Consider the following 21757-nt stretch of genomic DNA (forward strand, 5'->3'; position numbering starts at 1 on the left):
TTCCTTGATAAGATAACAGGCTGAGAAATTCATGGTTTCCCCCCATAATTTCCCCCAGGCAGATATTTCTAATATCAATTGCCCATTTATGGTAGTCATTGTTGCCTTTACCATCTTTCCAATTTCACTAACAGTTTATATATTTTAGAGATTCGTTTATCATCATTTCCTATTACAATTTATTTGAATTCTGAGCCAATTCCCCCAAATCCATTTTCTTTATCATTTTAAAATAGCTTGTTCAACTGGAAGTACTGGAACCAATCCGTAGTATAATTTTGTACAGTAGCTCTTCTCCTCCATCACCACCACCGTTCACTCTTTCTTCTTTAAACTCTATGAGATCTTTATAAGTAGCCCACCTTTTATTCATGTTTATCCTTTTCACTGATACCACCTCAGTAGGGGATAACCACCTTGGGGTTTTCCTTTCTAAGAGGTCCTTATGTCTCAGCCAGGCGGTGTACAGGCTCCTTCTTGATTATGGAAACCTTTATGTACCCTGGTTTTGTCATAATACAGATATTATGCATGCCATCCATAACGTAAGTCAAAACCCTCTTTTCCCTCATTCCATTGCTCCATCCATTTTGCCCCTCTCTAAAATCAGCCACCCCATAAGAGGACTTCTCTACACACCTCCTGTCACTGCCATTTATCCTTTCTCACAGAGCTCTGTCCCCCCGCATAAAAGTGTGAAGGTCCATAGGCATCCTGAGGGCACCCCAGCATTAGTCCAAAGCAGGCGAAACAAAAAGCAATACTTGCGAAGTATTAGTAAGAGAAGTGGGAGGACCTCTCAGACCAACGCTATACAGTTTTGAACTCATATCCAAGAGCAGGGGTGCCAGCTTGAATAAAATATTATGGTGGCCCAGGTAAGCCCTGCCCCACAAAATCAGTCACATGACACAGTACACACACACACACACCATTTGAATGGGAATGCCCATCAACTTTGTAGGGGCCCGTCCCCCTCAAATATTTTATTTTGGGGGGCGAAAGGAGTTGGCTCCTATGTCCACGAACACCGTGAAGAAGCCACAGATTTTCAGATTCCCCTCGCCATCTAAATCCCATTCAAAGATGTGAGCCGCAATCCTATACTCGTTTATCTCACAGCAAGCCCCGTTGAACTTAATGGGACTTCAGTATAGCCTTGAAGTCCCCGTCAAAAATGGGAACTGAGTACATATTTGAAAGGCTTGACATTCTCTGAGAGGAAGCGTGGAGGTGGAACAACTCTTTCTGGCCCTGTTGTCGTCTGTCTATATATAGAGTTGTGCCCGTGAAACGACTTGGCAAAGGTCGCTGTGCCATACCTCCATATGAAATGCAATGTTTTTCAACTGATATTCCCGTTTCAAGTCAGGCATGTAAGCATGATGTGTCTGTGCTCTGCAGTGGAGCAGGAAACAAGGTGTCTGTCTCTGCTGCAAAGAAACAAAACTAAACCCCAAACCCTTGGCATACGCTGATTTAGAAGGTGGGGGAGGATGGAGGAAGGGGAGAGGGAGGTGCGTTCTTTTGTGGAACAAACCCAGGCTGAAAAACAACAACACTGGTGTCACCCAAAGTTTGGCTCATGCTAAAAATATAGCACATTTATTAAAAATATATATTTATAAACATCGGTTTGAACAGACACAGATGTCAAGCAACCGAGAGAGAAAAGGAACGTCAGGTAACCTTACTTTGCTCAAGATTTTACCCTTTGGTAGCACAGGCAGCTCAGCGGAGTAGCCGGTTCCCCTCCCCCCTACCTTGTGATTGCACCATATGTTCATTTTAAGTTAAAAACTGGAAAAACAAAGAGCGAGTGAAAGAAAAGCTTGCTAGCTTCGATGTAAATCAAAGAAAGGAGAGAAGAGAAGACGCGGACTAATGGGCATGGAACGTAACTTGGCACAGATATGCTATATATTTGTCACTGTTTATAATAGTGTCCAGTCTTTGGCTGTATTGAAAAGTTTTATCCATAGTGGGGGGTTTTCCCTTGACCCCCCTGTCCAAAGCTGATACTTACAGATTTGCACTCATTTCTCTAGAACAGAGAGAGAGAGAGAGAGAGATGCGAGTTTTGCTTGTAACTGTGTGAAAAAAGTCTTGTTCAATTAATTGTGCTTCAACCTCCAACGCCCTCAGGCAGAGCTTTTATGACGTCTTAATATACTACAGAGTCAATTCTCATTAAGCCGTGTGTCAATAGCCGGCCACGTTTGCCATCACCTCTTGTCAGCTGTCTCCCCCGCTTTGCATCTGCGGCTCACAATGTCGTGTAGATGTACACAAAAATGATCACAACGAGGTTCAGGATTGTCCCGATAATGCCCAGCATTGCCAGGATGGACTCCTCTTTGCTCTCCTTTTCCTGGTTGCCTTTTTCTTCTTCATTTCCACTAGTGATTACCATCTTGGTAGCCAGTTTCTTAATCCTTCTCCTCAGGCTAACCTACAATGTAAAAAAAAGAGAGAGAGAGATAAGGAGGGAGCAAAGCAGAGAGTCAGAATACTATTGCTCTATTTATGAATTAGTGAATGGGTAAATTCTGTCAGGGTCAGTTCCTCGTTTTTCCAGTCTTCAGTTCTCCACATTTTCACATCAGCTTGCAATTTTTAAAATTAAAACTAAAAAGGCCTCGTGAAAATGCTTTAGTACCTGAGGGCAATATTTACCACACTTCTGTATGTAGTTTTGCATGATAGGCATGTTTTTGCAAAGCACCGTCCCCAAATCTATTGCATTTCGCCTGTGATTTTCATTAATAAATGCATTTTGTGCATACTTTACACCCGCATATTCATTTTTGTACATATTTATAGGCTGGGGACCTGCATTGTAAAGTTTTGGAGAAAGGTGAATTCTGAAAGATGGCTGTGTTTTGGTTTGCATATTGTCTTGAAAAGTGCAAATTGGGTAACTTTTAAATGAGAACTGAATTGAATTCCCACCCTCCCATCCCTTTGTGTTGAATTTGTAGTTGACCTCCTTTGTAATGTTTTATTTTGAAATCTTTAAGATAACATTTTAGTTTTCTGTTAATTTTCTGTTAATTATGTTGCTCTGACTGTATACTCTATATATGACTTTCTTCAGAAATGTTTGATTCTGGATTGTTTTATTGATGTTTTAATATGCTGTAAACCACTTTAGCATTTTTCTTAAAAAGAGAGAAATGAAATAAATAATAATAGTAATAACCCCTATAATAATGAGCATCTCTTATACTGATAATAGTCAACCAATCATTCTGCAAGCCAGCTAGATGTTATTTTATTTTATTTACAAGATTTCTTCCCCACCCTTTACCGTAAGGTCCACAGTGGGCTACAACAATATAATTTTAGTTTTTAGTATTGAGAATCTGAAATTGATTTTCTATTCCTAAAAGGAACAGGAAGGCTAGTTTTCGACTGCATAGGGTTGCAAAAAAACCAAACACCCCCAAACAAAAATGGCCTGGCTATGGGGTTTTCGTGTGCAGGCGAATAGAAAGCTTTTGCTTGTTTATTTATTAAATATGGATCCCACCTTTCCACATTTGAGCTCAAGGTGGTGTATATGGTTTCCCCTCCCTATTTTATCTTCACAGCAGCTTCATTAGGTACCGTAAGTGGGGCTGAGAGTTACTGACTGGCCCAGAGTCACTCATTGGGCTTCTTGGCCAGTGTTAGAAACTGAGATATGAAAGCTAGGAGCTAAATGGCACCTTAAACCTGGATAATGGGCACAACAATGGAATGTCTAGGGGCACTTTTTAATATAACAAGTATACAAAGCTGAAAATGTATGAACGGCAGCTAAAATATTATGTTCATTTTTTACATGGTCCAGTCCTTCCCCTGCCCAGCCCCCTAATATTCTTAAGAGGGTCTCTTCTCCAGTCTTCAGAAAGTAGCTGGAAGTGGGGAGGCAGAAAAAGGTCCTCCTTTCCTTGCACTGAAATCTTAAGCATAATACTGTGCCCAGAGCTCAGAAACTGCTCAAGCTAATGAAATTCCCTGTTGCAAAATGCACCTAGAACAATGGGAGTCTCAAATGCTGTTCATGGCTGAATGGAGATTCAATCCCTGGTCTCTCAGGTTCTAGTCTAACACTCTAACGACTACACCTCATTGCTTCTTTTGATTCATTCTTAAACAAATAAATAAACCTTGCCAGGCTTCACTTTGATATGACAAAAACTACCCCAACCCCCTGTTAGGCTGCACACCCGGACCATCTCTGGGCTCTGTAACCTGGAGCCAAAAGGGTTTATTTATTAGCCTTTCCCAGGTTCTAAGAAGTTCTGATTTCAAGATCTGACACTCTGCAGCAACACAGGTGAGGGCATAACAGAACAGGCTTGGCCAAATCGCATTTCTGCTAATATAATCAGGGGGAGGAAAACAATCCCAGGAGGTAAACAAGAGTCCCCCGCCTTTTTTCTATATTTCTGTACAATGACTTTCTTATAAATAATTCAGAATAAAACCAGAGATGGAACTGTTCTTCTCTTTGTTTTTGTTTTTCCTTCTCCTTAATATAAAATGAAACATTTGGAGCACGGACAGCTGCTGCTGGTGGGATATGGTGGTGGACAGTCCCACTTTCTGAAGCTGCAAGCTCTTTAGGACAGTGAAAAACACACACACACACAAACACACACACACAAATACACATACGACTGATATTTGGTCTCTGAAAGGCAATCGCATTATGCCAAGCTGTATCCACAACTCAGAAGGCTCCATATCCATCATTGAAAGCAAGGCAGGATCTTGACCCACCTGATTTTGCCATGGTTTCATCCCTAAGATCCCCAATTCTAATAATAATAATAATAATAATAATAATAATAATAATAATAATAATAATTTATTGTCACTATACCACCTGTGTGCAGTGAAATTAAACGACCCCCCCCCCATACACTCAGTCTTGTTCGCACTCTGTGTGCTTGTCGGAAGTCAATTACACAACTATTTTTTTCCATTCAGCAGCCCAACAGCCCACGGATAAAAACTGTTCTTTAACCTGTTGGTGCGGCTGACTGTACAGTGGTACCTCGGGTTACAGATGCTTCAGGTTACAGACTCCGCTAACGCAGAAATAGTACCTCGGGTTAAGAACTTTGCTTCAGGATGAGAAGAGAAATTGTGCAGCAGTGGAGCGGCAGCAGGAGGCCCATTAGCTAAAGTGGTGCTTCACGTTAAGAACAGTTTCAGGTTAAGAACGGATCTCCAGAACGAATTAAGTTCTTAACCCGAGGTACCACTGTACTTCTGTATCTCCTACCCGATGGTAGGATATTAAAGAAGCCATCCCTAAGAATTTTCCTTGCTTTCCTGAGGCAGCGGTCTCCCGCAATGTCATCTAGCGAACTCTGAGGACAGCCCATGATGTCATATGCTGTATTCGCCACCCTCTGTAGGGACTTCCTGTCCGTGGCTGTCAAACCAGTGTACCACACTGTTATACAGTATGAAAGGACACTTTCCATTGTGGCCCAGTAGAAGGAGATCATCAATTTTTGTTTGACATTGTTCTTTCACAAGACCCTGAGGAAATGTAGTCTCTGTTGGGCCTTCCTAACCACCTGGATTGTATTGATTTTCCAAGTGAGGTCTTCACTAAGGCAAACTCCCAGGAATTTAAAGGAAGAGACTCTCTCCACACACACACACACCCCGATATACAATGAGGCTAGTTCCTCTCTCTTCCTCCGAAAGTCCAACACCATCTCCTTTGTCTTGCTGATATTTAGGTGCAAGTTGTTCTCTAGGCACCATGTGGAGACTTTTTGAACCTCCTCCCTATACGCTGATTCATCTTCACCTGTAATCAGACCCATTATAGTGATATCATCTGCAAACTTAATAATTTCAGTGGATGGATCAGATGAAATGCAGTCATATGTATACAACGAGTACAGGTAGGGACTCAGCACGCATCCCTGTGGGGTGCCAGTGCTGAGCTTCAGAGAGGTAGTTGTAACAGGCCCAATCCTCACTATTTGTGCGCGATCCCTCAGAAAGTCTTTAATCCAATCACAGATGGTAGGGGGAAGGTCCAGGTCCATCAGCTTTTTAATAAGAATGTCCGGAAGGATGGCATTAAAAGCTGAGCTATAATCAATAAACAGCATTAATTCCCCGGTCTCTCCAGATGACTCGCTGCAAGGTGAAAAGCTGTGGGTATGGCTTCGTCTGTTGACCTATTTCTCCTGTAAGCGAACTGGTGTTCATCAAAATCCAGTGGAAAACATGTCCTAAGGTGTTGAAGAACCAATCTCTCAGCCCCTACCCAGGCTGGTAATGTTTTTACAGAAGTTGGGAGTCACCCCCACTCTCTGCCGAGCGACAGCAAGATTCTAGGGGGTTCCAGGTGCTCACCCAGGGTTTGTGCTGTTTTGGAGAATTGAAGACACAGCGGAGACTGTCGTAGCTTTAAGAAATATGATTTATTCTCCCATTTACACCTTCAGTCTGTGTGGAGGGAGCCCAGAACTTATAGCATGGTCATTTCAAGAGGGGCTTGTTCTCCACAGAAGTGCAGCATGTCTATCGTTATTCAGTAAGTGAGATATGTAGTGGATTCTTAATGAGTGCCTGGCTTTAGGTCCTGCACAGCTGAGACATGCTCAAGCCCTTTTGCTAAATTTTCAGACCGTGCACTTGCTATTTGGGCACAGGATTCCTTAGCCCCCCCCCAACCACACTTACTGCGTAGCAGTATTTGCAGCAAATAATGTGTAGGGAGTACCTGATCTGAAATGAGCCCACCACAGGAAAGATACATCCTGGTCTCTATGAAAAAAGGAAGAGCAAATAATGGATATTCCAAAGGCTATTAGAAAATAAGAGAGAAGCAGGAAATGTACACTAAAGAGAATGGGGAAACAGCTCTTTAGGATCCCAGGGATTCTTATTGCCTGATTTCCAAAAAACTAACTTGTGTGGCAAGGCGTCCGCCCTGCCCTTTAGACCTCGCCATACCAAAGGCATGACAACTATTAGAGAGCTAGTGTGGTGTAGTGGTTAAGAGCGGTAGACTCCTAATCTGGGGAACCGGGTTCGCGTCTCCGCTCCTCCACATGCATCTGCTGGGTGACCTTGGGCTAGTCACACTTCTTTGAAGTCTCTCAGCCTCACTCACCTCACAGAGTGTTTGTTGTGGGGGAGGAAGGGAAAGGAGAATGTTAGCTGCTTTGAGACTCCTTAGGGTAGTGATAAAGCGGGATATCAAATCCAACCCCCCCTCCTCTTCTTCTTCTTCTATTATTTTGTGTAAAACCAGGCCACATCTTTATTGACTACAGAAGTAGAACCCACGACATCTGGCTAGCCTGCCAGAAGGACTTACATTGGGTTCAACCAGAAGTGGGGAAGTCCCTGACCTACATCAAGGAATAACTCCCCCACTGGATTGCACTTGTGAAGTGTTGTGGCCCCACATCTGGACATCCAGACAGAAGCATCTCCCCTGGATCCCTTTAATGGGCTATCTCATTTTTAGACGGACCAGGCAGAGACTACAACCGCTCCTCCATCCAACACTATGCCTGCCCAATGCCTAAACCACCACTTGAGCAAATGCTAACTGCCAAACCACCCATATCTGAAGCCAAAACCTTCAGCCTTCAACAGGTGGAAGCAACCAGGATGGGTTCGATTTGCAGAAATCACTAAGAAGGGTGATTTTGCTTCATAACTTTCCTTCTAGGATGACTAGAGACTTAAAAAAAAACAAAAACAACCCTCAGAGTTTGGAGCTCCTGCTCAGGTGTGCCAATGAAGGACTTCCTCTGTGCCATTGTGCCTACAGATGCCACGTTGATGTCCTCTGTCACATATCACAGGTCCGTTTCCTGATCTCCCCCCCCTCCAATGTGGCTGGTCAACTTGGCATCAGAGGCTGAGGCACATTTGTTTTGTTTCCTTGTCACTGCTGAGGGAGTCAACCACCAGCTTGCTTTTAGGAAAGTTTCCCAGCTGCAAACTTCGAACAACCTCTGCGCTTCAGAAGAAGGGAGCGGCAGCACGTTTAAAAGAAATGATAAATAACAAAGGAACATTCCGTTCTTTTGTCTCATTCATATGGCTCAAGCCTATGCATTCCCCAGAATCTTCTCTTCCCTGCTTGGCAATTTGATCACTGCTGGTGCCTCTCTTCTTCAGGAGATAAGGGAGACTCGGCACTCCAACAGCGCAGAAACTCACACACCTCTTCACACCTTCCTTCTGGGGGTTACTTCAGTTTGCCAATCAAAGCCGGTTTCTGCTGTATATCTCTCATCTGCAGAGGGATGAAACTATCCTCCCAAAATTAATGCTCCCTTATCTCTTAATGTCTCATCACAATTAATAGCCTAGGGATAGAAAACACGCTGAAATTTCTGAACAATTTGCCTGGGAGATCTGCGATTGTGTATGAAAGCATACAGAACGAGGGGCTGATAGTCAAGCTAGACTGAACAGAGGTGTGGGACAGATCCTCATTTTCCGGTCTTTCTTCATGCTCCGTTCAAAGAAAGGGAAACTGCTCTTGATTTACACCACCGGCAGATGTGGCCTTTGGGAAATGGTTACCAAAGAAGAGGCCTGACTTGTTTTGCAAATCATCAGATAATGCTTGCCAGCATAATGTTGAGCCTGGTCCAACATGGTGTCAAGCAAGTTTCTGCGATGCGATAATTAATTACTTCTGGCGCTGCGGAAGCTGTGAGAGTTGAATCTGTTCAGTTCTCCACGGGATAAGCTTTCCTCGTGCATCTCTCTGGAGCATCTTAATAAATTATTGCTTTTAATCTCAAATCACATCATTCCCACAACTTTTTCAAGTGCAAGCCAAGGTGCCGGCAACATTCAGAGCCTGTCTCAAAAAAAGTTGAAGCATTTCCTCTCAGATTATTTTGGGGGAATGCATTTCCAGGGGTGCCCAAATGTAGCATAGCGGGGGGTGTTGTTGGTCTCACTCATGAGCTACTCTCTGTCTGCAGGGTTGCCAAGTTTTAAACCAGCCACCGTGGCACTGCCTTTAACAGCAACAAGGCTGTGTTTCCATACATGATACTGAAATTAGGAGCACAAGAGCATGCCAGACCCCTTTTCTGGTCATTTGGCAGCCTTATTCCTCTGGTGCTTGTTATCAAATAAGGTAGACTAATGATTTCTCTTGGGCCAGAGGGTACAAGTTTGTAAGTTTGCTGGGTTCATTCTGTGGCATGACTCCTGTGCTGATGTAACAGCTGCGCAACAAGCAGAGATTCAACTCTTCTCCTGCTCTAGCTCAGTTGGTTAGAGTGTGGTGCTAATAATGCCAAGGTTACAGGTTCGATCCCTGTATGGGACAACTGCATATCCCTGCATTGCAGGGGGTTGGATTTGATGATGCTCAGGATCCCTTCCGACTCGGCAATTCTATGATTTCTATGGTTTCCAGGAAAGTTAATTCATAGTATAGTCTAGCTCAGCTGGTAGAGCATGAAACTCATAATCTCATAGTCATGGGTTCAAGCCCCACATTGGGCAAAAGATTGGATTGGATTAATCAGGGGTCAGCAAACTTTTTCAGCACTGTCCCTCAGACCTTGTGGGGGGCCAGACTATATTTTGAAAAAACATAATGAATGGATTCCTATGCCCCACAAATAACCCAGAGACACATTTTAAATAAAAGCGCACATTCTACTCATGTAAAAACACCAGGCAGGCCCCACAAATAACCAAGAGATGCATTTTAAATAAAAGGACACATTCTACTCATGTAAAAACACGCTGATTCCCGGACTGTCCGCAGGCTGGATCTAGATTGGGCAGGATCCAGCCCCTGGCCTTAGTTTGCCTACCCATGGATTAGATGGTCCCCACGGTCCCTTCCAACTCTACAATTCTATGATTCTATGATAGTAAATACTTTCCATTTTTCATGCAACTGTTGTGCACTCATGGGTAAATCAAGGTACTTCTAGATAGTTGCTGTTTTCAGGTAGGATTCAATCACATACCAGAAAATTCAGGTTGCACAAATGCAGCTGACTGCAATAACAGTGGGGTGACAATGCTCCCCTGAGCTCTGGTCGGTTGCACTGCTGCTGCTTACAATGAGGTGGGGGGGGGGAGAGACGGGAGAAGCAGTGGTGCGCTGTGCCTGGTGCAAAAGCACCAGCAGGATCTCCACATTGGTCCTTCCATGTCTATATATATATATATATATATATATATATATATATATATATATATGAGAAATAGAATGGGGTTGGTTATGTGAGTCTTCCCACATAATGGGCACCAGCTCTTTCCGGGTGGCACACAAGAAAAGAATAAAACAAATACAGTTAGTAATGCCATTTACAAGTAAGGCAACCAAAAATTAATACCATCTGATGCAGAGATTGCTATGTTTATCATCTCACACCTAGCCTTAGCTATTATTGTGAATCTACCAGTGCTAACAATTATATTTTTGCAATATACTACTCAGAATTGGCCTGGTGTAATGAGGAAGTGCTCTGCAATAGGTAGTGAGCGTAGAGATGGTTCTTCATTAATAACTAAATAAAGCACAAAGCAAAGCCAATGTGATCATTGACCTTATTTATTTATATCACAGTTATATCCCAGATTTCTTCTAAGGAGCTCAAGGTGGCACTCATGGTTCCCCCTTGTATCCTCACAACAACCCTGTGAGGTAGGTTAGGATGAGAGGGAGAGATTGGCCCAAGGTCACCCAGGAAGCATTATGGCTAAGTAGGGATTTGAACCCCCTGGTCTCTCAGATCCTAGTCCAACACTCTGACCACTACACTGTGCTGGTCCTAGATTACTCTAGACACTAGACTAATGGTCGTTATGGCACGTGTATATTGTTTCCCCTTAGTCTTCCAAGTTCATGGGTTGGATCCAAATGAAATGTGGCATATTAGATATGCAGAAGGTGTTCCACTCACGGAAGGGTGGTGTCTCACCATGTGCTGAAGCAATGTGCAAAGCAGTGGCACAAGATCCAGAGATGGTCTCCATTTGGGCATATTGTCTTGCATGAACGGAAGCATGAGAACAGACTTAGAAGCTGCACATTATAGCACCCAGAGCACTCTGCTAGTTTTCGCAGAGCGGCCCCAGTGGCTGATTTCCTTCCACACATTGGATCCGTGGTTCTTCCCATCTAACCCTTACAAAATACTTCCCTCCGCTCTCTAGTAATAGTTTAGTGAATGAGAACAGCCCAGATCAGCCTTCCTCAACCTCCCATCATCCTTATGATCATTACTTAATATGCAAAGTCCATAATGAGTTTATATAAAATCCAGTAAGATAATTAAAAAAGAAAAAAGGTATATACATTTAAAACCAAAAATACAAAAAAATGCCTAAGTAAAAAACAAAAAGAAGTTATCAATAAAGCATTCCGTTAAATATCAATAAAACATAAAAAATTACCATGTGATGAAATGCCTGTTTAAATAGACAGGTCTTTAGGAGTGTTTAAAGTCTGCCACAGTTGTTGTTGTTAACTGAATTTATATACTGCCCTATAGGTAAAGGTAAAGGACTCCTGGATGATTAAGTCCAGTCAAATTTGACTATGGGGTTAGGGTTAGGCTGAGGGAGCCAGTGTTTGTCCACAGACAGCTTTCCGGGTCATGTGGCCAGCATGACTAAATCGCTTCTGGTGCAATGGAACACCGTGATGGAAGCCAGAGCACACGGAAACGCTGTTTACCTTCCTGCCACAGCAGTACCTATTTATCTATTTGCACTGCTGTGCTTTTGAACTGCTAGGTTGGCAGGAGTGAGGACAGAGTAGCAGGAACTCATGGGGATTAGTCATGGGGATTTGAACAGTCAACCTTCTGATCGGCAAGCCCAAGAGGCTGAGTGGCTTAGACCACAGCACCACCTGCATCTCCGGGCAGTTCACAGAACTCAAGGTGGTTCACAGTTCCTGCCTCATGAACCGCATATGGAACTGTATTCCAGAGAGTGGGTGGAACTCTGACCATTGGTCATGCTGACTGTGATGGATGAGAATACCACAAAACCAGGAATGTCATATTTTTCCCATCTTTGGTTTAAATGATAAACCCATCAAAAGTGCCAGGTGATGCTATGGGTAAATGTGTCTGGCCATTAACCAGAAGGTTGGTGGTTTGAGCCCACCAAGGGCAGCTTGTTGACAGGATCCCTGCATTGCAGGGGGTTGGACTAGATGAATCTTAGGGGCCCTTCCAACTCTACAATTTTATGACTGGGGCTGTCAGATAAGAGACGAGCCAATGGTCTGGGATGATAGGAGTTGCAGTTTAAAACATCTGGAGAGGACCAGGTTGTGGAAGGGGGGCAGTCCAAATCCACTAAACAGCAAAAGAGCCATTTGGGTGGAAAGGAAGGATGTAATTAACAACAACAACTGTAATAGGGTCAATTGAAATCTGGCTACAAAATGTTGCTTTAGAGGAATGCAAGGCAGTCAAATGGGCCAAGGGAGAGACATTCTATGGCAGCATAAAGGTTGCAAAGCCTTCATCATATCCTTCAGCACACAGCTGGGAGGGAATTGCTGTGGCCAAGAAGTATGATGAGAATAGAAGCTACCTGAGGACATGCGGGAGAGTTGGCTGCAAATTAAAGAATTTCCCCCGAGTCGGAAAGGTTCTCAGATCTCATAATGGTGAACATCTCCATGCCAGGAAATAAACCTTTTTTGGTCTCCTGAAGTTCAGCAGCACCTCTAACCCACATAGGAAAAAAAGTAAAGGACTCCTGGACGGTTAAGTCCAGTCAAAGGCGACTATGGCGTTGTGGCACTCATCTCACTTCAGGCCGAGGGAGCCGGTGTTTGTCCACAGACAGCTTTCCAGGTCATGTGGCCGATATGACTAAACCGCTTCTGGCACAATGGAACACTCTGGCGGAAACCAGAGCACACAGAAACACAATTTACCTTCCCACCTATTTATCTACTTGCACTGGTGTGCTTTCAAACTGCAAGGCCAATCCCTCCTCCCAGGGAACTCTGGAAAATGTTGCTCCGTGAGGGGGGGGGGAGTATGTCACCTAACAACTCTCAGCACCCTTAACAAAGGACAGTTCCTGGGCTTCTTTGGGGGAAGCCATGACTGTTTAAAGCATAGCCTCCAACATTTCTCTGATGAAAATAGGCAGTGCTTTTTTTGTGTGGAGGGATGCAGGGGTACACATACCCCTAAACATTTTGTGAATCTTTGTCCATTTGTCCATTTACTGTATTTATTTTTCCCCATTTTGAACTATAAAATGGTGATTTTCTTGAGTCAAAATGAGAAAAAAGCACTGAAAATAGGGATATCAATAATAATAATAATAATAATAATAATAATAATACCCTGCTGTGTATTATATTGGGTTGCCCCAGCCACTCTGGGGTCCTTCCAACACATATAAAAACATAATAAAACATTAAACATTTTAAAAAACCTTCCCTATACAGGGATGCCTTCAGGTGTCTTCAAAAGGTTGTATACAGTGGAACCTCAGTTGTCAAACACTTCGGAAGCCAAACAATTCGGAACCCAAATGCCGGCAATCCGGAAGTGAATGCTTCCATTTTTGAACGCACCTTGGAAGTCGAACAGTTTCTGAGGTGTGTTTCTCTATTTTTAAAAGGAATTTGCTGACTGGCAATTGCGCCCGGTTGTCTAATGTTTTGGAAGTCGAATGGTATTCCAGAACAGATTACATCTGACAACCGAGGTTCCACCATAGTTACTTATCTCCTTGACTCTGGGGCCGCGTGACTCCATACCATACCCTCAACATTTCTCCAATGAAAATAGGGACATCCTAAGGAAAAGCGGGACATTCTAGGATCAAATCAGAAATTGGGATGGCTTCTGTAAATCTGGGACTGTCCCTGAAAAAATAGGGACACTTGGAGGGTCTGTCAAAGTGGTATGATAGTGCTTTCAGTGTATGGTGTGCTTATGGCCTGTGTGCTGCTTCCTAGTAAAAGAGATGTGAAATAATTTACAACCGGGGGGGGGGGGGAGAGAATGCAATAAGAAAATCACATAGACCCATTACAGGCCTGGGAAAACAAAAACACCTGTGCCTGGTATCAAAGCAATGAGAAGGGGCAGCATTCCATAAATGGGGGCTACCGCAAATAAGTCAATGTATGCTATAAGTTGCAGTAGACTCCCATTCGTGGAATGCTGAGAACTTGTGATACACTGCCCATCAACACAATTTTTGCAAGTCTAAGACAAGGAACAAAAGCGATCAACGCCATAATGATCAAAAGCTGCGGAGCTTGATCCAGAGTCAGATTTAGAATTTATTTCTCTTTTCTGCAGATACTGAATTTGGATCCTGCCAGCATGGCCCAATGCTCATGACAGCTACCGATAAAATAAAATTAACATGCAGCAATTATGCACTCTAAAGATAATGCCTTCCAAGCCAAAGCTCATCTGAACTCTGTGATGCTGTTCAATGCACATCTTGACATCCCACCACAGTATGCAAAATCCACACCACTGCGGAGTGGTGAACCTTTGAGTTTTCAATCACAATGAGCATTTAATGCATTTCCTGATTTTCAACAGGCCCCTACAGCAGCTGCATCTGAAGGCTTCAGCAGGCGGCCTTGTTTATCTCCATGCTCTAGAAACCTCTGCCTGGTGATTTCTGCAGATCAAGCTTCCGTTAAAAGATATGGGAACAGGCCAGGTTGGATTTGCTCCCTGCTCAATTATTTCATGCAGTTCTTTAATAAATGTGTACCCTGCCTTTCAGGGTAGAAAACCCTCCCAAGGAGGCTAAGAAAGGTTCAGGGAAACAGAGACGCAACATTAAGAGCACCGCAATCAAAATTAAAAACCGAACCACTTCTTTGTCTATTAGTAAATGTGTGTCCTGCCTTTTCCCACAAAGAAGCCCCAAGAAACCTGTACAAAACTCAGACAACCATATCGCTGTTCTGCTCCATCTCTCAGAATGCTAGAACTTCAGTAATCCAAGGAAATTGTCAGTAGATTCAGGGGCCCACCATATAACGTGTAAATTGTGTCCTCCCTAAAAGAGGGCATGTGTTGCGGTGAGACCTGGAGACTGACCTCCTGGTTGTGGGTGGGTCTATTGGATAGCCACAACATCCATTGGTCCCTCATTGCTGGGTATAATCTGGCCAATGGGGTGCAGTCTAAACGGATCGAGGGACCTATATATACCCATGCTTGTGACCCAGAGCTTTCTCTTTCGGCTTGTGCATCGGAACACCCACCCACCTCTCCCTAATTTCAGGGCCTTTTGCGATTGACCTTGCTATGCCGTCGTGTGTCGTCTGTCACTGGGACAGGGGCACGGCAGGAATTTTCCCCACTTGGCTGATTGGCTATAGCCATTTGGGTTTCGCCCGCTGCGTAGCAATTCGTCACAACTTGTAAGGTTGTGGATAGGCACTGGTTCAGGTGACAGGAATGGGAGAACGCTCTCGCCATCCCTACGTGAAGAGTATTCTGTTAAAGGAATCCAGGGACTTGATAGTTTGGTCAACCCCCAAAAAGGGGTTGTGTCCGTGCCTGAGTCCAGGGGAGCATCTGAGGAGTGAACAGAGTCTGCTCCCAGGCTTTTCACCTGCAAGGGTGCAGGGAGCTAGTTGAACCAGAGCCTATGCAACCACTCACTTTTCTGTAATCAATAAAGCTGTGGCCTAAATTCTGCCAAAAACCAAAACTAAAATTTGAGTCAAATGTGTCTTTATTTAGGGGGGAGGTCTCTGGGTCTGAACACGCAACTTGCAAAGTAAGTAAGCAAATAAATAAAAAGTAAGCAAATAAATAAATGGAGAGTATGGGAAAGCTGCCGCACCTCCCAGGGTCCTTGTGTGACCTTCTCAGTGTGGATTTGCATGAGAGAGTGTTGGATAGCCACACCCACTTTTGGACAGAGGGTTGACCAGGGCTGAATGCAGCTTTCAGGCTAGAGAAGGGTAGCTTACCTACACTGTGAGGATTATACAGTTTATGTAAACATATGTTCAGATATGGACTCTCCCTCCTTTCCTTTACCTGCCTTGTTCCTCAGGTCAGCACCCGTGGGGTGAAATCCCCTGCTGCTGTTCCACTTGCAACAAAGGTGCCTGCTAAGGTAAGGGGAAGTGATATTCTCTCACTGAGAGCCAGTGTGGTGTAGTGGTTAAGAGCGGTAGACTCATAATCTGGTGAACCAGGTTCGCTTCCCTGTTCCTCCACGTGCAGCTGCTGGGTGACCTTGGGCAGGTCACACTTCTCTGAAGTATCTCAGCCTCACTCACCTCACAGAGTGTTTATTGTGGAGGAGGAAGGGAAAGGAGATTGTTAGCCGCTTTGAGACTCCTTCGAGTAGTGATAAAGCGGGATATCAAATACAAACTCCTCTTCTTCTTCTTCTTCTTCTTCTTCTTCTTCTTCTTCTTCTTCTTCTTCTTCTTCATGTCCTCTTCCCATCCTATGTCCCTGCACCAATGGAGAGACCTTCCAAAACAGCACAAAGAGTGGCATAGGAGGTGCTGCATGGGGGAAGGGATGCCTCCACTGGATCAAAATCAACTATGGGACCAAAATGGCGGCATTGGATCTCACCCACTGGAACTTCTCTTCAGAACAATGCTGTAACGTCACAAGACTCTTGTGTATGGGCAAAGATGAGTGTGTTTCAGAGTCACCCTGGGTGCTTCCAGACTGGCACTTAATATTGCAGAGGTGTCAGTCATATAATGCAAATGAGTAATCAGCAACAGTTCCCCCCCCCCCATATATATTTTTTAAAAATCTTAAGGAATTTTCTGCATGAAGAGTGCATCTGGATTAAATGGTGTGGGAGGGATACAACCTGCCATTTTTATGCCAAGGGTGTCATGCGGACACTGCCAAAGGAAAAAAAGTTGTTGGTCATCTGTAACACCCACCTAGAAGCACCCTATAACTGTGATGGCCTGGGAATCCGATTCAGAGGGTGAACTGGAGGAATCCCAGCCTGCACAGGAGTCCCCGCCTCCAGGGCCGGCTGAACTGGGGCAGGGCCTTGATTCTGAGGCGCCTGCACCTGTGCCGGATCCTCAGGAGCAGGCACCAGGTGAATCCATTCTGGCTCCAGAGGTGGTTGAGGACTCAGTGCCTACAGGTGAGTCTCCCCCTGGGCCCAGTAACCCTTCAGCCTCTCCTGAACTGCAGAGGCTCAGGGCAGAGAGGCGAAGGGAACTGGTTTCTCCCAGGAGGAGTGCTCACCTTAAGACCAGGAGAGGCGGGTCTCCTGGGGGCCGGGACCGCCCCTGGCCTCAGAGAAGATAAAGGCCAGTCAGCCCGGTCCCAGGTTGCGGGAGCAACGTCATCGTTGAGTACTTGCTCTTGCCCGGACCCAGACCTGACCTTCCAGTGTTCCTGTCTTCGCCCGGCTTCCTGCTTCTGACCTTCCAGTGTTCCTGTCTCCGCCTGGCTTCCGGCTTCGGACCTCGCCTCGCTCCTTGTGAACTGTTTCCAGGCTAGTGACCCAGGACTGGACTTTGACTACGACAACAGTAACCTTCCCCCCCGGGACTAGCACAATAACTTTCCTATGCAGGGCTGAATTCTCTGCTGTTGTGGAGAATAGTCTCCTCTCTGCAATGGTGGCCAGACTATATAAAGAACATATTTGAATGTCTCTTGCAATGCAGCATATACATTGCAATGCCTCAAGGTCATGGTAGGTTGCACCACTGTACATGATGCATCCTGACATGCTCTAATGTATCATCAGTAATTGAAAAACAGTGACTATGTAAAAAAAGGAGATAAAAACAAGAATTTGCCCCTAAAGCAAATTATATCGTGCCCCTATCTTGCAGTGGCGGTATCCAGGCACCATTATAGTGGAGGTGGATCTGAGCTTATTATTATCAATATTTATTAAATTTATATAGCGGCCTTCATCAGAAGATCACTGGGTGGTTTGCAGTATAACAGCACAAAAATACATAACATAATAACAAACAAGCAAACGAAAACCAACAATATCTCCCAACACCCATGAATAAAATACGTAGCAACAGTTCTCTCTCTTGCTCTCTTTTCATGTTTCCCAGCTACTGGTTTTCAGAAGCTTGCTGCCTGATGCTAGAGACAGTCGTATACAGTGGTACCTCCGGTTACATACACTTCAGGTTACATAAGCTTCAGGTTACAGACTCCACTAACCCAGAAATAGTACCTCGGGTTAAGAACTTTGCTTCAGGATGAGATCAGAAATCGTGCAGCGGCGCAGCAGCAGGAGGCCCCATTAGCTAAAGTGGTGCTTCAGGTTAAGAACAGTTTCAGGTTAAGAACAGACCTCCAGAACAAATTAAGTTCTTATCCCGAGGTGCCACTGTACAACCAACTCAGCTAGCAGACACTGATAATCTCATCTTTATCTGGTATTCAGGGGCAGCGGCCTCCAGCAGCAAAGACAGAACCCAGCTATCCTCCTGCTCAGTAGCCACTGATAGATTTATGTGCCATGAATTTATCCAATCCTCTTTTAAAGCCACCCAAGCAGGTGGCCATCACTGCCTCTTGGGAGAGTGAATTTCACACACAGAGCAAAGAAAAGTCCTTCCTCTTGTCTATTTGGATTCTCCCACCAATCAGCTTCAATGGATCACCACTGGGTTCTAGTGTTTAAAAAGAGAGGGAGAGAAATGTTTCGCTATCCACTTTCTCTTGACCACCCTGCATACACGTTTGTCACCCTTTCTTGCCTCCGTATTTCTTACCAAGTTCAAAAAAGGCCCAAGCATTCCTCAAAGGGGAACTGTTCCAGCCCCTCAATCATTTGGGTTGGCCTGTTCTTTCTGCTTCACACCTGAAAGCCATCGTCTGGTGTCTCCATCAACTGGTATTGCCAGCAGGGCTGTCTATCTACCCAGCGCCCCCAAATTACCATGGATAGTGTTGGATGGCTGTAGCTGCACACTGCCAGTCATTGGGGGGGGCGCAACTCTCCCCCATGCTCCTGTGGGAGAGCGATCCTGGGGCTTGGGAGTGAAGTTGCACTCCTCCCAAGTCTCCGCGGGAGGAGAGCGATCCCCGCAGAGGCTTGGGAGGGAAGCTGCATGCCCACTAGCTTTATGGTTGGCAGGGTGCAGCTGGCAGGCATGCAGGGAAAGGGGAGGCTGCCGGCAAAGTCTCACAGCTCCCCCACTTGCTGGGACGCCCCTGAGAGGCCGGTGCCCTGACATGACACGCCACTAAGCCCTATGGGAAAAACGGCTCTGATTGCCAGAGAACTCCAAGTTAAAGATTCCCTAGCATATAGCAGACAGATGCCGACAACCGCAAGGGGTTGGGAACCTTCTTAAGCCTGGGGGCTGCAATGCCTTCTGGGAAACCTTCCAAGGGCCGCATGCCACCAGTGGGTAGAGCCAGGTGCAAAAAGTGGATGGAGGACAGTACAGTAGGCTAGTTTCTATGCACACTGCTTCCTATCCTTACCCAAGCAAGCAAGAGGCATTATCAGAGTTCTAGGAAATATCCCAGTCTGGCAAAGAAACCTGGGGTGTAGCCTAGGGAAAGTTCTGAGGGCCAGATAGAGAAGTCTAGTGGCTGTATTTGCCCCCTGGGCTTGAGGTTCCCCACTCCTGATTTATGAACTGGCTTACTAGCAGTACATGTGAAATGGGTCTAGGGGTCTTGGTGGACTACAAGCTTGACATGAGTCAACCATGTGATGCAGCAGGGGGGAAAAGGAGAAAAGCTAATGCTATTCTAGGCTGCATCAACAGAAGTACAGTGGTGCCTCGCAAGACGAAAAGAATCCGTTCTGTGATTCTCTTCGTCTAGCGGTTTTTTCGTCTTGCGAAGCAAGCCCATTGACGGATTAGCGGATTAGCCCTATTAGCGGCTTTTAGCGGCTTTTAGCGGCTTATCTGCTGATCGGATCAGCTGATAAGCGGCTTAGCGGCTTAGAAAAAGGGGGGGAGGGGGAAAAAAACAGCAGGAACTCGCAAGACATTGTCGTCTTGCGAAGCAAGCCCATAGGAAATTCGTTTTGCGAAGCACCTCCAAAACGGAAAACTCTTTCGTCTAGCAAGTTTTCCATCTTGTGAGGCATTCGTCTTGCGGGGCACCACTGTATAGTGTCCAGATCAAGGGAAGTTCTATTCTGCCTTGGTCAGACCACACCTGGAATACTGTGTCCAACTCTGGGTACCACAGTTTAGGAAGGATGCTGACAAGCTGGAACATGTGCAGAGGAGGGCAACCAAGATGATCAAGTGTCAGGCGTGCCGTCAACAGCTCACTGGCTATCTGCCTAGTGAAATCAGAGAGAGAGCTTTTCAGCTACTTTATTTTAATCCACAGAAACACAGGAAGACATGGAATGTACATCCTCACACTTGAACCAACGTTGCTCAGAGTGCCCCCCTGGCAGTTACTGCCTAGCATTCAGACCCCTCCTGCTGCCTATGGTGGCTGCTAAGGGAATTTCTCTGTTTGGCTTTCTGCTCTGAAACACGAAGGGCACGTCTGATGCTAGGGGAAGCAGGGGGCTCTGGTAAACTCTCCAGAGACAGCATGTCACTTGGCCACAGTACTGTTTCTAACACATCTGACTCCTGCCTCTGTTCACTGTTATCTTGCTCCTTATGGGGTGTGACCCATCTCAAACCACCACAATCCTACGTCCATGCTCTCTCCCCCTTCCTCCTTTCTGGAAGGATCTTGGAGGGGGGTGGTCTCCGCTCCTCCTCCTCATCTGCCCAGTCCGTGACATCCAGGGTCTGGAAACCAGGCCATATGAGGACAGCTGAAGTGGCTGGAAAAGAGGAGACCAAGGGGAGATATGATATCTCAAGGGCTATCACATGGAAGAGGGAAGAAGTTTGTTTTCTCCTGCTCTGGAGGGTAGGACTCAAACCAATGACTTTAACTTACAAGAAAGGTGATTCTGACTAAAGATCAGGAAAAGCTTTCTGGCAGCAAGAGCTGTTTGACAGTGGAACAGACTCCCACGAAAGGTTGTGGACTCTCCTTCCTTGGAGAGGAGGTTGAATGGCAGTCCATCATGGATGCTTTAGCTGATCTTCCTGCATTGCAGAGGGTTGGACTGGATTACTCTTGGGGTCCCTTCCAACTCTACGATTCTATGATTCTATATACTGATCATCAACCAAGCAAAGCGAAAAAGCTTCACCCACTTCAGTGGCACTCTAGGCTATGAAGTAAGCACGTGACCACACCGCGGTGGCTGAGATGTTATTTTTCATTGAAGGCAGTGTCGGCCGGTGGAGAGAGAAGAAACAAATCTATAGTGATGTGGATTGAAATGATGGCCGTGAGTGTGTACAAAACAAAAGTACATTGAAGGAATTGTTCAACAAGAGCTTATCCTGCTGAAAAGATTACTCACAGAAGGTTGCCAAGGTCTGTGTCATCTTAGATTATCTGCAATTCAATGCCAGCTACACAAGTTAGAACCACCCAGGGGCTCTCTACTCTTAGGCAGAAGGTCACTAAACACTAACAGTTGATCTATGGCTCCTGAGACATGAAGAAGGAGTCATAACCAAAATATAACAATGCATAGTGTTTCTTTCCTGGCCTCTTTTCATGATCCTTCAAATGGAGGGTTGTGCTGCTGTCTTCCCTATGAACACCATGATCAGTAGTTCTAGGGCTGTCTGAGGGCAAAAATGGTATGTGGCTGTTCTCCAAGAAACCTGGGTAGTGGTGGGCAAGGCTGCAAAGGCTGCCTTCCTTTATGGGCACCCTCCCAGAGGCCACAAGTCACACTG

At 45.2% G+C, this 21757-nt stretch overlaps 1 protein-coding gene across 4 annotated transcripts in view; it reads right to left on the minus strand.

Annotated features, from left to right (window-relative positions):
* Positions 1–1577: 1577 nt before the first annotated feature.
* The window catches only part of TUNAR (transmembrane neural differentiation associated intracellular calcium regulator), a 54204-nt gene continuing 34024 nt past the window's right edge, over positions 1578–21757 (minus strand). For all 4 annotated transcript variants that reach the window (XM_083503899.1, XM_083503898.1, XM_083503896.1 and 1 more), the window contains one exon: positions 1578–2452. In XM_083503899.1, the coding sequence (XP_083360025.1) occupies positions 2267–2413 (147 nt within the window). In that variant the 5' untranslated portion in view covers positions 2414–2452 and the 3' untranslated portion in view covers positions 1578–2266. The remainder of the gene's footprint in view (positions 2453–21757) is intronic.

This window comes from Podarcis liolepis (assembly GCF_965112155.1).
Source record: "Podarcis liolepis genome assembly, chromosome: 1".
Lineage (NCBI taxonomy): Eukaryota > Metazoa > Chordata > Lepidosauria > Squamata > Lacertidae > Podarcis > Podarcis liolepis.